Raw genomic sequence first — 17,610 nt, forward strand, 5'->3', positions numbered from 1 at the left:
TTTTAGAATCCCAATTTTCTTTCAAAAGTTTGTTCAAGTACTATCTTTTTTTTTTTTTCTTAGTGAGGCAATTGGGGTTAAGTGACTTGCCCAGGGGTCACACAGCTAGTAAGTGTTAAGTGTCTGAGGCCGGATTTGAACTCAGGTCCTCCTGACTCCAGGGCCAGCGCTCTATCTACTGCGCCACCTAGCTGCCCCTCATGTACTATCTTTTAAACAAAGTCTTTCCATATCTTTCCAGTAGTTCTCATCCCCAGTATTACCTCCCCTTTATACACACATACATGCATGTTTGTATTCTTGTTCTTGTTCTCTCTCTCCCTCTCCTTTCCCCTCCCCCAGCCCGAAAGCCAGAAGTGTTTAACTCTTCTGTTTGTATCTCCAGCTCCTAGAAGAGTGTTTGACACATAGTGGGTGATTAATAAGTGCTTGTTGATTGGTACTATGGTGATGGCAGTGTGAGTGAAATGAAAGGAATGGATATAAAAGATACAGAAATAGAAGTGAAAGGACTTGCTGAGTGATTGTCTGGGCAAGGGTAGAGCAGCAAAGCAAAGGAAGATTCAAAAGATGACTACGGGGCTTTAAATATTACTGACCCAGAGGTGGGGTGGCAGCAATATAGTAAAGCCTCCCCAAAAGTGGGGGAGGGGTGTAGGGAGAGAGAGAGAGAGACAGAGAGAAGCTCATAAAGAGATGGGTTTTAGGCCAAGAACTGGGTATATATTTTTTGTCTCTATATTATTGCCTAACACATGCATATATCAGGCACTTAATAAATGTTTCAATCTAGTTCTACAGATGTTGAGCCTCAGGACCTGGTAGAACACTGAAGTACAGTGGTATCTAGCATGTAATCAGACATGGTGGGCTGTACTTGGATGTTCTTGCCAGGTCCTGGAGTTGAGTAGGAGAGTGACATGGTCAGATCTGTTTTTTAGGGAAAATCATTTTGGCAGCTTTGGATGAATTGGAATAAAGAGAAACTTGAGGCAGAAGACCAGTTAGGAGTGAGTGAGAGGCAATGAGGGCCCAAACTTAAGGCAGTAGCTGTTTGAGTAGAGAGTAGTTGGAATAACAAGATCTAGAAAATGGCTAGAGGGGGCAGCTAGAAGGCACAGTGGATAAAGCACCAGCCATAGATTCAGGAGGACCCGAGTTCAAATCCAGCCTCAACCACTTGACACTTACTAGTTGTGTGACCCTGGGCAAGTCATTTAACCCTCACTGTCCTGCAAAAAAAATTAAAAAAAAAAAGTGACTAGATATGTAGGGTGAGGGAGAGTGAGAACCGAAGGTAATATAGAGGTTATGAAACTGGAAGAATAGAAGAATGGCGGTGTCTGTAACAGAATTAGGGCAGTTCAGTAGAATAGAGAGTTCTATGGAAATGATTGCTCTTTTGTACATGCTGAGTTTGAGATTTCTCTAAGATATTTACTTTGAAATATCCAACAGGCAATTCATGATGTGATATTGGTGCACGGGAGAAAGACTGGGTCTGGATATATATGTGAGTCATCTACTTAGAGATGATAATTAAAACCATAAATGCTGATGAGGTCACCTAGAAGGCCCAAGTTGGAGCCTTAAGATATATCCACAGTTATGGGAAGTGATTTGGGTAATGAACCAACCAAAACGAATGAAGGAATTGATCAGAAGGTGGGAGAACCGAGAGAAAGTACTGTTGCAAAAGCTTAGAGATGAAAGAATGGTCACTAATATCATACACATCAGAGAATTCAAGAAGAAAGGAGACTGAGAAAAGATCATATTTGGCAATTAAGGCATTATTAATAACTAGAGAGAGGAGTTTCAGTTGAGTGATGAGATTAGAAGTCAGATTACTAAGGACTGAGGAATGAATTATGTGGAACTTTAACCAGGTGTGAACATGTCAAAATGGCTCTGGGCAAGTCATTTATCCCATTTTCCCATCTGTATGATGAGAATGTTTCCTTGGATAAACTCTAATATTCTCTCCTACTCTGACATTCTGTGTATTTAAGATATATGCTACAGATTTTGCATATCAGGAGTCATAATATGAATATACTACTCTCTAACCTTTAAATGTTTTACATTTCTTTCCTAAATCCTAAAAATATGATCATACAATCAATCTTACTCTTTGTTATTTAAATGTAAATACTTAAGTGTGAAATGAAATAAAGTACATTAAAAGTATATTAAAGTATGCTTTTCTTCATTCATCTTCAGATGAATGACATGTCCTAAGATGATATGAATAAAAATAATCTATGTAGATATTTTAAATTATATAATGAGCATGTGCATGGTATATGTGCATATGTATATATGTGTGTGTGTGTGTGTGTGTGTGTGTGTGTGTGTGTGTGTGTGTAAAAATATGCTTGATTACACTCTGGTGCAATAGAAAGAACAGTATAGTACATAAAGTCATAGGGGTGAGATGATTTAGCTTACAGAGTCTGCTCTATGTTAGCCTTAGACTACTCATTTTACCTCTTTTTTTCCACATCAGGAATAAAATATTCCCCATACATGCTCTAAAAATGAAACCAATGCTGTAAAGTTCATTTATCTTCTCTTCTTTTTAATGTGGCAAACTTGGAAAAAGGAAGATTTTGTAAGGGAAGAAAGGGAAAATAGAGATTTTACAAAAAGAATGCTATGAGGACAAAGGGCAGATTTCTGGGGAGCCTCATGAGAGATATACCTCCTTATTGATATATCAATATTCATTAATAATCACTTTTTGGGTTAAGCCAGTTAATTAGTTCTAAAGCCTCCCATTTTCTAGCTCTCAGGTCTCTATCTTTTCCATACATATAACCTGAAAAACTCTAATGTTTTGCTGCAACCTCAGGAAAATGCAGCAATATTCCACTGATCTAATAGTCCATTAACTCTGTAAAGAAAGAAAAAGGACCAAGTAGGTTTTTAGTGACCATCCCTTTCCTGTCCAACTGTTCAAAAGAACAACCCTTAAATAATACAATCTAGGAATTTTGTACACACTCTAATTTGGCACAAGTCCTGGTACATGCCTCTTATTCTTCACAACTATTGATCACCTGGATCAATCATACAATGGCTCAGCAATTACAAATGAAAACTCTTTCAGAATCTGTGGAAGTAGACTATCTAAGGCCTGGTGACTTGACCAAGTACTTTCTTGGAATTTACTTTCTTATCCTGGGTTTCAGATTCTCTGTTAATACTATCTTTGCTTTGTCCTTTTGTACTCTAAAGATGATTCTCCTTGGCAGAGAAACCAGAAGGCCTTTTTCTCTACCATCTGATATTAGTGTCCCATTTAGGTAAAAAAAAAAGTTCTGTTCCTTCTTTAATTCTCCCTTTTTTCAAAAATAGCTTAAAAAAACACCCTCTTCCTTCCATTGAGAAATGTTTTCAGAGTACTTCCTTATGCTACAAAACTCACCAAAGATGTTGGTCTTTATAGTCAAGGAGAGATGAGTATTATTCTTTAATATTTCAAGAGCCTTCCCCAACGTAATGTTCTCAAAATTTTGTCCATTAACTTCCATTATCTTAAAGGAAAAAACAATGTATTAGTAATCATATGCAAAGAAAACTACATTAATAAAAATTAGCAATCCTAAGGGTTTGGGGGTTGGGTTTGTTGTTGTTTTTTTGCTGTTAAGCATAATAAACTTTGCCAGTGTATATTTCTGTTAATATATGAGACAGCAAGGTGTCATGGGCAGAGTGCTGAACATGAAGACTTGAATTCAAATACAGCCTCAGAAATGTACTAGCTGTACCACTTAACTTGTCTGCCTCAGTTTCCTCATATGTAAAATAAAGATAACAGCACCCATATCTCAAGGGTGTTGTGAGGACAAAATGAGATAATACTTATAAAGTGTTTAAAAATCCTTAAGACATAAAAGTGGTATTATTAAATATATTTTTTCAAAGATAATTAAATATACCACAATATATGAAGGTATTAGAATGGATTTAATAGTAATATTAATGTAACTTGGAATGCTAATGACCCTGGGGGATACTTAACCTCTCTCAGGATCCATTTTCTCATAAGTAAAAGGGAAATAATGACCCTGCCACACAGGGTGTTATTAGGGTCAAATGAGATAATATGCATAAAGAGCTTTGAAAACCTTAGAATGATTTCATAAATGTTAGCTTTCACTGTTATTATTACTAAACAGAAATGCTTAATTTAGTTGGCTTACTCCAAAATAGCACCGGTGGACATTTTTTTCATCAGCCCTGGTCCTATATGGACGTGTCAATCAATAGGGACCACAGGACTCCCTTTTCTCCTACTTCTCCATGTGGTCACACTCACAGGAGATAACTGGCAATGCTGCTACAACATTTTGAAAACCCCTGAGTTTGCACTGCCACTCTACTGAAGTAGCTGACATTCTTTTTTAAAATATAAAATTGTCACACTTTTGAAATGACACTAAAAATTTGCTGATTGACTGAACTTCTTTAAGGGCAGGAGGGATGGATGGAGAGAGGGAGAGAGGACAGTGGGTGAAGAAACAATAAGATAAAGCATGAAAAAAGGCAAAAGGAGAAGAAGGAAGTGATCAAACAATGTCAGAAGTACTCTCCATGCTGTTCTTTGACACCATATGCAGAATTTCTTTTGAGATAAAAAAATTTCACAAAACATTTTGTCTATTATACTTAAGGGGAAAATGTTATAAATATTTTTGTTACTGATTTTATATATATATATGTATTTTTTTTTACCTGGTCACCACGTTTAAGTCCAGCTTCAGCAGCTTTGCTGCCTGGTTCTACTCCTTCCACAAAAATACCAAACCCCTCATTTCCTCCAGTGAGGCTGAAAAAAAGTGGTGATTCCCGAGAAGTCTTCTGCAAAATAATTTGCCTCCATTTAGCCTTTGCAGCACAGGCAATATTTAATAAACGGAGATGACCCTTCATTTTCTGTAAATAAAAATGGAAAAGTACCTATAATTTTTCCCTTAAACATGAAAAAACTACATCATTAAAGTATTTAGAGCCATAGTTATTTATTAACCTCACCAGATCACTGTTTCAGAAGAAGAAGTAGCCCTCCTATTTGCCAAGGAAAACCTCTCCATGTAGCCTTGTTGCTATCCTTTTCTATCTTCTTTAGAAGACTACCCACTCTACTATTCCTACTCTTTCACCTTTGGGACAGCTAGGTGGCTCAGTAGACAGAACACTAGCCCTGGAGTCCAGAGGATCTGAGTTCAAATCTCACCTCAGATACTTGCTAGTTGTGTGACCCTGGGTAAGTCACTTAACTCCAATTGCCTTAAACATCTGACGCCATCTCCAGTCGTCCTGATACCTATCTTGCCACTGGACTCAGATGGCTCTGGAGAAGTGAGGTTGGTAACCTTGCACAGCCCTCCCTCACTTAAATCCAATTCTGTGCAAGTCATAACAACACCCTGATCTCATGGTCCTCTTCCAGAACAAAGGACAAATAACAACAATCTTCCATCTTCAATCTCTTTCTATCCACTGGCTGTTTCCTTGTTGCCTCAGACACACTAATATCTCAACCAACCTAAAAAAAAATCTTCACTTGATCCATTTATCTCTGCTAGCTCTCATCCTTTTCTCTTTCATGCTTAAACTCCTTAAGAAGGTTGTCTAAAATCAGTGTCTCCACTTCCTCTCCCCTTACTGTCTTCTTAAATCTCTTCAATCTTGCTGTCAGCCTCATCAATTGTTTGAAACTGCTCTCTTCAAAGTCACCAACGAATTCTTTTTTTAAAAAAATTATGATGTCTTTGCTTTGATATCATATTAATTTCACCCAGTATTTCTCCCCCTCCTGGAAAGTTTTACCATCTAACAAATATTATCTTTTAAGGGAAAAAAAAAAAGGAAAAAGGGGAAAATTTAACACAATTGATAAATGCACTGAAGAAGACTAGGGCCTTCCCACTAAGATTACATCTTCCAGGCATGGTGGGCTGTACTTGGATGTTCTTGCCAGGTCCTGGAGTTGAGTAGGAAAGTGACATGGTCAGATCTGTTTTTTAAGGAAAATCATTTTGGCAGCTTTGGATGAATTGGAATAAAGAGAAACTTGAGGCAGAAGACCAGTTAGGAGTGAATGAGAGGCAATGAGGGCCCAAACTTAAGGCAGTAGCTGTTTGAGTAGAGAGTAGTTGGAATAACAAGATCTAGAAAGTGGCTAGAGGGGGCAGCTAGAAGGCACAGTGGATAAAGCACCAGTCATAGATTCAGGAGGACCCGAGTTCAAATCCAGCCTCAACCACTTGACACTTACTAGTTGTGTGACCCTGGGCAAGTCACTTAACCCCCAGTGCCCTGGGGGAGGGGGGGCACGGAGAAAGTAAAAGAAAAAGAAGAGGAAAAAACCACTGAAATTCATCAAGGACCTGGTCAGGGACAGGCCCTACCATGAAGCAGTGTCCTCTTTGACATCTGCAATAAATAATTGGCATTGTTCTGGAAATGATACACAATGGAAAAGGGGAATCCAGGTAGCAAGCAGTAACAGAAAGTGCCTATAAGGAAAAGCCTAGAACAGAAACCTTGGAAACTTTGATAACATGAAGAATACAGAGAAAAGAGAGAAAGTTCAAACAATTATAGGGGTCATGAATCAAAGAATGATGGAATAGAGTAAACAGAACAAGAAGATGGATAATGAGAAGACTGAGAGAAATATTTTTTGGAAAGGAGTGCAAAAAATTACATTAAAAAAACTAATGGGGGCGGCTAGGTGGCGCAGTGGATAAAGCACCGGCCCTGGATTCAGGAGTACCTGAGTTCAAATCCGGCCTCAGACACTTAACACTTACTAGCTGTGTGACCCTGGGCAAGTCACTTAACCCCAATTGCCTCACTAAAAAAAAAACAAAAAAAAAAAAACTAATGAATAGGACTGGTTGAAGGGAAGGATAGGAAGGGAGAATATCAAACAAGAGAAGAGGGAGAGGAAAAGAGTCATTGTGTAAAAAAAACATTCAAGTAACTGAAGGAACGTAATAGTATTTGCAGCAGAAGGGGGAACTTCAAACTGAAAAGCTTATGCACAGAAAAACATTAATACATCTAGGATAAGAGAAGTGGTCAAATGGGGGGGAAATCTTTCTACCAAATTTTTATGATACCTAAGATATAAAAACAAGTTTTATATATATACACACATACATATATATATATATATATATATATATACACATATATACATACACATACATACATATATATACACATAAACACACACATACATATATAGGACTAATAGCCATTCTACAATACGCAAATGATAAAAGGATATGAACAAATAGTTCTCAAAAGAAAAACTGCAAAGTATTCACAACCACATTTTTTAAAATGCTCTAGGGGCAGCTAGGTAGCGCAGTGGATAAAGCACCAGCCCTGGATTCAGGAGTACCTGAGTTCAAATCTGGCCTCAGACACTTGACACTTACTAGCTGTGTGACCCTGGGCAAGTCACTTAACCCCCGTTGCCCCACAAAAAACAAAACAAAAACAAAAATGCTCTAATAATAAGAGATTCACAATTGAAAACAATCCTAAGGCTTCACCTCACACTCTGCAAATTGACAAAAATGACAAAAAATGCCAACAAGTCAATGCTGAAGTGGTTAGAAAAAGATGGGCACTGATGAAGTGTTGGTTCAGCTGTGAAATGGTACAATCCTTTTGAAAAGCAATTTGAAATTATGCAAATAAAAGTCCATATACTTTGAACCTCATTATTGAGCTTTTTTCCCAAGGAAGACATTGATAAGAAGAATGTCTGCATATACTCCAAAATATTTATAAGCAGCACTTTTTACAGTAGCTAACAACTGGAAACAAGTACATATCTATCAACTGGGGAATGGCTAAACAAATTGTTAGTTGAGTGTTATGGGATATATAAGAAATGATGTGTGATAAATATACAGAAGCATGGAATGATTTTTATGAACTGATGCAGAGTAAAGTAAATAGAACCAAGTAAACAATACACACGGTAACTATAACAACGTAAATGAAAAGATCAGACATGCACACGTGTGCGCGCACACACATGCACATACTCACACAAATAAAAAGTAAATGTAACACAATTTTAAAAATCAAGTGGGACTCAGATGAAGCAATATGAGAGGACACCCCCAACCTACCCCTTTGTGGAGGTGGGAGGTACACAGGTATTACACATTACATGTTTTTGGACTTTTCTCAATGTATAAATCAGTTATGCTGACTTTTTTTTTCCTTTTTTCTTCTCCAAAAATATACTATTTGTCAAATGGAATGGCTCTCCAGAAAGGGGGAAGGAGGAATACTTGGAATACTATGGTGATTTAAAAGACAGAAAATATCCATAAAAACTTAAAAAAAAAAAAGAAGAAATGGAATGCTTTACTTGGTAAAGTTCGGAATAAAAAAGTAATTTTCTTTTTCAAATAATAAATGGAATAAATCTAATTGATATGCACAACATCCTAGGATGAAATCACCTGGAGGTTTCTTACAGTCACAGAATCAGTAACCAGAAACCACATGGAAATTACTTTTAAAGTTAATCTAGTAACTGTTTCTAGGGAAGACTATATTGATACCACTCATTTTCTACTCTGCTCCCATAGACACTCTCTACCTCCGACAAGAATCACAAACCCACCTTCCTTCCTCCTTCTTACTTCTGGGCCTTTGCTCTTACAAATAAAACATTCTTTCTACTAACCTCTCTCTGTCTAGAGACAAGTTCAAGTACTGTACTAGATGAATTGTCTCCCTCAGCTACTCCAACACTGTCTCCTGAAGCTCTCCCCTAAATGACCTAACAGTCTAGCCCTAAACTATTATTTTCTGATGACTTTATATATTTAAGTCTTAGCATCCAGACCAGATAACAAATTCTTTAAGATTTAAGGCCTGTGTTTTCCAGTATGATAGAAAGGAAAGCACTGCATTTTCAGAGGACATGCATTACATTCTAGGCACTGCTATTTACGGCCAGGGTAAGGCTGGCATTCAGTTTCCATCTCTGTAAAATAGAGGCACTAGTAACTAATACCTAAGGTCCCTTCTGGTTCTAAATTCTATGATTGTTTCCCCTCATTCTTTCTAATACTTAGTATAAGGGTAAACATATGGTATGTGCTTATTTCCTGATTACACAGAAGGGAAGGAAAGAGGAAAAAATTATTTCTGAAGAAATAACAGACTCAGAAAATCCCTAAGCCATTTCAATTATGTGCCATAAAGTTTCATTTTTCATATGCTATTACTTTCCCTGTTTAACTAATAATAATTGTCAATGTGAACAACCTACAGTACAATCTTTGAACTCCCTCACCTCTCTAATTTGTTCCTAGACATATTCATGGGTGATCCAAAGAAACTGTTTGAAATAGCACTAACTTGTCATAACTTCACAGACATTAACTGAATAACAAAACTTCTAACAATAGTTTTGGGGATGGGGGGGGGGTTCTGAATGACACAGAACTGCCACTCTTTTCCAAAGAAAATAATAAGAGATTAGAAAATAAATATTATTAAGACTTACTGTATCTTCTAGATTTTTTTCAAATTCTTCTAGAAATCCAGTCATAGCAGGGTCTCCTTCAAAATCATTGAAATGATTATTTACCCATAAAAGCACTACTCGTGTGACCTGAAGAAAAAAAAAAGGGACAAATCAGGGTATATGATTATGATAAAAGACTTTCTTAAATGAATTTTCATAAAAATGATTCTAGCAGCTTGGCCAAAATAAGTGAAAATTGAATTATTTTAAATCACCATTGTAACATGTTAACAGTAGAGTAATTATGTTATTTCTCCCAAAGAGGAAATTTTTAAAATCTTTTGTAAAACAATTTTTTTCAGGTAGTTCCAACTTTAAGGGAAATAAGCCCAGGCTTAATTAACCACCACCAGGCTTTAGGGGTATGTAAGATGAGCTGGCTTAGGACTACTATGGAGACTCAGGAAACCAGGAACTGAAGTCATATTTCACCTAGAAATGCATTCTACAGTCATCTGTTGAGATGGACAGGCATAAAGGATAAATGATTGTTAAGAGCTATATTTGACTGACAAAGGCACACTACTTTTATATTTTTAAAAATCTATTATATTTATCAAACTTTCCCAAAACCCTGGGGAATGAATTATCAATCTGGTTTCAAATCCTGCCTAAGACTCATAATAACTACATGATCAATGACAAATATGTAACTTTTCACTCTTTAGTTTTTTAATCTGAAAAATAGGTATAATAATAATCACACTACCTTTCTCACAGGTTTTTTTAATGAGGTAAGAGCTTTGTAAACCTTAAAGCTCTATAAAGTGTAAGCTTGGAAAAGAACTGGAAATCACAGGGATGCCCATCAGTTGGGGAATGGCTAAACAAATTGTGGTACATGGTCATGATGGAATATTACTCTGCTGTAAGAAATGAAGAGCTCAATGATTTTAGAAAAAACATAGAGACCTCCACAAAATAATAAAGAGCAAAATGAGAAGAACCAAGATAATATTCTATGCAAGAACATCAGTATTGTTTTAAGAACAACTTTGAGCAAACATGTTATTCTAACTATTACAGATACTCAATTTTACCACAAAGATTCTATGACGGGAGAAACTGCTGGAAATACAGAAAAAAGAAATGATGCATATGTGTGTGTGTGTGTGTGTGTGTGTGTGTGTGTGTACATTGTACATATATACATATTCACATAGACATACAGATTTATGTCTAATGGTAGCCATCTCAAAGATAAGGAAAAAGGGGTAAAAAAGGAAGTTGCAAGATAACTAGGTGGTATATTCAAAAGGAATAGCAGGTTGTGCATAGAGGACTGGCAATCTCAGGGCAATGTTCTGTTTTTCTCTCCCATGTTGTTTTAGAAATGCTTGTTTTATTTCTTAAGTACAGAATAAAATTAATAAATTTCTTTTTTTTTTAAAAGTATAAGCTGCATGGTTGGAAGGAAAACAAAATTTTTTCAATTCCAAAACTCTGATTTTTACTTTTATCAGGAAATCCTAGTCAGCAAACCCATTCTACCAATGTGTATTGGCAAATATTCTATAAATTGTTGTCTTAAAAGAGTTGATTATGGCAACAGGAAGTTAGATGATCAGTCCAAGGTGATGTGGCCAATATATCTTGAGAGAATTAGAATTCAGATCGTCCTGACTATAAGACTGGCCCCCTTAAGCTACAACATGCTTCTTTTCATGTTGCTATAAATACATCTGGTAAAATTATACATTATAAGCATATAAATATGAAATAGGATTATAGTCTCTTTTTTAAAAAAATCATTATTTGTAGGGCCTTCAAAGAAACAAATCCATTTATATGCTTTCCTTTAAGTTAAAAATTAACATATGGAAACTATGGGTTACTTAACAACTAATATCAAAGGCAACTTTACTCATATGTATTTCTCATTCTCTATGATTCCTTTAATTGATCAATAAATACGCTTTTTGGGGGGATAGGGCAAAGAGGGTTAAGTGACTTGCCCAAGGTCACACAGCTAGTAAGTGTCAAGTGTCTGAGGCTGGATTTGAACTCAGGTCCTCCTGAATCCAGGGCCAGTGCTTTATCCACTGCACCACCTAACTGCACCTATAAATACACCTTTGCATAGTAAAACTGCTAGTTCGGTCATCTACTTAATGTTCATCTGTTTAATACTACTTTACAGAATTTGTTGTGGTGAAATAGCATATTCTGCACCCACTCATCTCTAAATTTTAGTGTATAAGGGACTATAAAAATAGGTGATCTATATTAAATTTATATTTATTTATATTAAAATTCAATTACAAAGGTAATTATGACTCAAATTTCTCTTTTCTTAAAATAAGTCACTTTCTACTTAGATTGTTAAGATATTTCTATTTCACTAAAAATACAAATATACACTATTTTGTAAAAAAAGAATAGCCTATTTAACACAACCATACTATTTAACACAGTGCAATGAACTATTTAAACACGGTATTTCTTTGGAGAAAAAAATTCAAGAGATAATCTTAAACAAGGCATTCTGAGATAACTTATGTTCTTACTGAAACAATTTTCAAGTGATTATAGAACTCTCATATCCAGGAATATTGTCTTATTTCAGCATTTGTTTAAAGGGATTTTTGTTTTGTTTTATTTTCTGTGGTTTTAGAAAAATTTCTTTATATTCTCTTGGAAACTGACTGATTTAGCCTTCAGTGTAAGTGGTTTTTTCCCAGAATTCATTCTGCCATTGGAAAAAAAAAACACATCAGGACCCTCAGAAAACAGCCTTTTCTTTCTTTAAAGTTATCACAATCCTTGGCCATCATGCATCTTGTATTGCTGTACTGTTCCATCTTATACTCTAGTTCGCAAGTTTTAAAGATGGTTTCCACAGTAGTATACTATTTCAACTCAAAACTAAATGATGACACACACTTTTTCAGCAGAATACTGATACTATAAAAATTAATTATAAAGATCATTTCACACTTAGACCACCAACTAACAGTACATTAGAGGGGCAGCTAGGTGGTGCAGTGGATAGAGCACCGGCCCTGGAGTCAGGAGTACCTGAGTTCAAATCCAGCCTCAGACACTTAACACTTACTAGCTGTGTGACCCTGGGCAAGTCACTTAACCCCAATTGCCTCACTAAAAAAAACAAAAACAAAAATAAAACAAAACAAAAACAATACATTAGATTTATATCATAACTACATCAAGATTCAACCTTGAAAAATCGTCACTTGGACATCTTTTCTTATTCTAAAACCAACCTTGTCTCTTAAACTGTCAAGTTTGAACCATTCTAATAGCTTATTCCCAACTTCTAAGGGGCTTTCAAGAAACGTCCTATATGTCAACAGAAAATCTTCTATGTAAGTTGGATCCACGACTGAATGTTCTTCTATTAAATGCATGATGAGTCGTTCAGGTGTTGCCTAAAAATCCGAAGATAAATATTTTTATAAAATCATACAAGCAAGCTGGCTTCAAATTACTATTCCCCTCACAAAAGATCAATCAGATTTGACATAATCACAAAATATCTGTCACCTATCTTTTTTGCAAATGATACCAAATTAATACCCCTACTAACAAATAAAGTCGATTCTAGGAACAGTTGTATTTTGTTAGAAAAGACCAGAAGATGAAATAATGTAGGAGGCATAGGAATTTGTTCTATGGCATCAGATAAGATGTGGTAGTAACTTGGGGTGATGCTATTCGAAATCATTATTTCAATATGAACTAAAACGTATAATAAAACCCATCATTTCCCAATGCTTAATGTTGTTATTTGCATGGTATTCAGGAGGAACTCTCTTATAAACAATGTTCTTAATTGTGTGTGTGTGTGTGTGTGTGTGTGTGTGTGTCTCCCATCTAGGTACGGTGTCCTCAAGCTATCAGAAGCTCTATAATGAAACATCTACCCTGAAGTACAGGTCAGGATGTTCTAAAAATCTGGTTTTTCACAATTTTTCCCATTCTTCCACACTTCTGAATTCACGGATTTTCTAAAAGCCCTAAATATTTGTATAATAGGAATCTCATGGTGTGAGAAAGGAGGGGCTATGTCATTTTAGGAAGACTTAGAGGCAGAAGGAGAAGGAAACAATATTTGGAAATCAGTCCATTATAAGGAAGGTGTTATGTCTAGGACTACCTATTATCTGGGAGTCTTCCTGCAGCGGGAAGAGAAAGAAGGGGCTAGTTTAAGGTTAGGAAAGGAGGAAGAAGGCTAAATTGTGCTCCAAGGAAGAAAGCATGTATTGCTTCCCAAGTCACCCTAAAAAATGAAGTTAAAATGAATAGGTAAATTTTAGGGACTGTTAATTTTAGGGGTACCTCTGTCCCACCCCAAAATATCTCCCTACCTATTTCCAAATGCTCTGAAATGCCTTTTTACTCCTCACTCCTCCTATACCTACTTTTTGACCTCAGATCCCTACAATACTCCAGGCTATCACCCCTTCTTTGGCTATACTCCTCTACTACCTTTTCTCAATTTTGACCCCCTAGGTCAAATCAGTTCAACTTTACATAATCCTCTATTATTGAATCCTTTCTTCCCTTACCTTAATGCTGACTGCTTTGCCAAATGCTAATCACTGATTAAGCTTTTCACTACTATTTATGCAATCCTGAGTAGAAATTACAAAACCCTGCTGACTGGGTCCACCAATCTCAACTGTGCCCTCCCCACAGCAAGGTAATTCTACTTACTTTCTACTTGATTCCCTAGTTTATCCAGCACAGCAGCTATTCCAAAGTGTTCTTTTCTCTTCAAGCTCTCACAAAAGCACTCACAAAAAAACCTGAACCTTTTTTTTTTTAATTTTTTTTTTTTGGCGGGGCAATGGGGGTTAAGTGACTTGCCCAGGGTCACACAGCCAGTAAGTGTCAAGTGTCTGAGGCCGGATTTGAACTCAGGTACTCCTGAATCCAGGGCCAGTGCTTTATCCACTGCGCCACCTAGCCGCCCCCAACCTGAACCTTTTATCTAGATCTGCCTCTTTTTTCTTCTTTTTACCTCATACCACTCTGGCATTGACCACCACTATCTCCTCCTTCACTCCAGTGATGATGAAGATAGCTCTTCTGTGTGGACAAGCACTCTACCCTTTGATCCCACCTATGCCCATCTTCTCCAGAAACTGTCCTCACTGTCATCCCTTTCCCTAATCTTTAATCTTTCTTTAATCTGCTAGCTCTTTCCTTGGGGCCTACAAACCAGCCCAAATCTAACCTCCCATCTTAAACAAGTCAATAGATTCACGCCTGCCAGCTATCACCCTGTATTTCTCTCCTCTCCTTCTTGAAAAAGTGATCAGTGCCTTCACAGTGCCTCTCTAACTTTCCTCTAAACCCTTTTCAATCTGGCTTCTTCATTTAACTGAAACTGCTCTTTCCAAAGTTACTAAATGACAAATTCAAAGGCCTCCTCTTCAATGGCATCCTTCTTGATATCTCTGTAGCAATAACATTGTTGATCATCTCCTCAGAAGATAAGAACTTCTTGATTCTTCTACTAGATCTTCATCAATGTCCCACTAACTACTCTCAAGGCTCTTTCTCAGTCCCTCTTCTCTTTTCTCTCTATACTCTATCACTATCCTCAGTTTCCACATAACAATAATTATATCTATACAGATTATGCCCAGATTTATTCATCCAGCCCATGTCTTTCTCCTGAATAAGGTGTCACCAATTGTCTGTTGGATATTTCAAACAAGATATCCTATAGGCATCTAAATCTCAACATGTCTAAAATAGAATTATCTTTTCCTACAAAACCCATCCTCCTTCTGAACTGTCACATCGAAATCACCATCCTTCCAGTTCTCAAAATTCAAAACCTTGATTTCTTCTATTTTAAGTGCAATCAACTCTAAGGTTACCATCTAGATATGCTGAATTTATTGTGATTTATATCTTTTCTGCTTAGAGGCCAGGGATGTTTTTACTTTTTCTTTGTATCCCCAGCACTTAGCACAAGAACTGGCACATAGAAAACACTTAATAAATGCTTCATGACTGACTGATAGAACTTGCCAGACCTTATGCTCTACTGGCATAGCCTTCAAGAATGTGAGGTCACTCCAACTCCATAAAGAGGCATCTGTAGAAAACTTTAATGACCAGAGAGGCTGAGGTTCAGGTAATATTTCAGGGCCAGGTTCACTTAAAACTCCCAATATTTTCTCAGTATTTCTTGAATGAGTTTTATATATAAATTACTAGTCAGTTAATCAACAAGTGTAAAAATACCCTTTATCTGATCTTCCTCAGCTTTCCTGTGAATTAAGAGGTCAATAAAGACAAGAAAAAGGGTGCAGAAAGTAGAGAAAGAAGAAACTACAGGTAGAAGACAAACTACACAGAGTCCACAACTTTGCTCATGCTGAACTGTCTACCTTCTGGTAAACCCAGATTAATAAAAACTGTCTACTGAGATAGTTTTGCACAAGCTGAAAACACTGCAAAAACAGATAGCATTAAGTCCCAGCATTTAAGTTTGTGGTTATTCTGTTTTACACTTCATATGGCCTAATTTATAGAAAGGATCTCCACTATTCTAATAATTCAATAACTAATGAATCACTGTTAATGCTTAATTAATGAATCAGTAATGAATTAATGCATTATCAATGTATTCTAGTATTAATTTTGAAACAAAATATTGAAATTCTATTGATTTACAATACTCAATAGCAATAACGTAGCAATACTTTACTATTAAAAAAGCAAAATCTTAACGCACTACAAAAAAAACCTTTCAAACAAAATTCATTTACTGTTCTATTAATTAAGAAAAATAGATTATAATCCTTCTTTAACACTTCTGCCTAATGCTTTAACATAACATTAATGTCTTTCTCTAAAGTGACAGCAAGAGCAATTTTAACATTTCATCATGCAACAGAAGTCCAGGAATGGAAATAATAAGAATGGGGTTATCTATGCAGCCTTGGGCAAGTCACTTCTCTTATCTGACCACATCTGAGAATTAGAATAGGCATTATCCATGACTCTTGTAGATTTCTTGATATAAAACAAAACACCAAAAAACCTACCTTGATGACAATATGCCCTTTTCGAGTTCCACTACGATCCAATTCTCTGTGTTCTTGTACCATAACAATTTCTCCTTCTTCTTCAACTTTATGGGTATTTTTTTCTACATGATTCAAGATTCTCCAATAGTCCTGCTGAGCTATACATACAAACTGCCCAAGAATAACATGAGGACATTTAATAAACTGCTAATATGTAAATATATCACTATCCACCAAAGCAGAGCATGACAGTAAAAACCCCAGAGGCATCAGCCTTTTCTCAATCAGTCATCTCAATTACTATCTAAAGTTCAAGTGCAATTAACAGTTCCAGCATAAAAAGTTCAGTGAATTTAGAATGCCATCCAAAACCCAGAAATAAACATTTAATTCCAAGTAAACATGGCGGGGGTTGGGTAGAGGTGTTCCCAGGGAAGCTAATAATTAACAAGCTCTTATTTCTTAACTTGGAAACAGGATAACCCAACTAAACACAACAATGGAAACATTACAAACCAACCTTTGTAAATTTTAATTTTCCCTTCTCAAGTCACAGTTTTTTTCAATTCAATTTGTCAAACAAAGCTTGGTTGTTTTTGTAACAGTTCAAGAAAAAGAAATTGTCTGCTTGTCCATTTTTAGTCATACTCATTTCTATCCATGTATATGCTTACCTGACAATCATCTACTTTGGTTCTGACAACTCCATTCATGTACTGCTTATCCAGAGTAGGAATAATTCCAAAACTATTTCCCATACAAAGACTTTCACTTTTCCCATCTGGATAACTGATTTCTACAGTTCCATTTAAAATGACATACCATGAGTCAAGCTACGGAAGAAAAAACAAAAATTTCTTTTTTATAACTTGTAAGTGATGTAGGAGGCAAAAAAGGGTTAATAGAAAAACCTAAGACCCAAGCTCTAATACAGATATTAGCTCTAAAAGGAGTCAGATCCCAGTTAATGGATAACTTATGCTAGGTTCTGGGACCCACAGCGATCAGCATCCAGAACGA

General features: G+C 36.2%; 1 protein-coding gene across 13 annotated transcripts in view; it reads right to left on the reverse strand.

Annotated features, from left to right (window-relative positions):
• RAPGEF6 (Rap guanine nucleotide exchange factor 6) overlaps positions 1-17,610 on the reverse strand; it is a 210,147-nt gene that overhangs the window by 80,440 nt on the left and 112,097 nt on the right. For all 13 annotated transcript variants that reach the window (XM_043990166.1, XM_043990162.1, XM_043990171.1 and 10 more), the window contains 6 exons: positions 17,265-17,423; positions 16,609-16,761; positions 12,805-12,969; positions 9,560-9,667; positions 4,741-4,941; positions 3,431-3,539 (listed from right to left, as the gene is read on the reverse strand). In XM_043990166.1, coding sequence (XP_043846101.1) covers positions 3,431-3,539; positions 4,741-4,941; positions 9,560-9,667; positions 12,805-12,969; positions 16,609-16,761; positions 17,265-17,423 — 895 coding nt within the window. The remainder of the gene's footprint in view (positions 1-3,430; positions 3,540-4,740; positions 4,942-9,559; positions 9,668-12,804; positions 12,970-16,608; positions 16,762-17,264; positions 17,424-17,610) is intronic.

Source organism: Dromiciops gliroides, chromosome 2 (genome assembly GCF_019393635.1).
Source record: "Dromiciops gliroides isolate mDroGli1 chromosome 2, mDroGli1.pri, whole genome shotgun sequence".
NCBI classification, from domain to species: domain Eukaryota; kingdom Metazoa; phylum Chordata; class Mammalia; order Microbiotheria; family Microbiotheriidae; genus Dromiciops; species Dromiciops gliroides.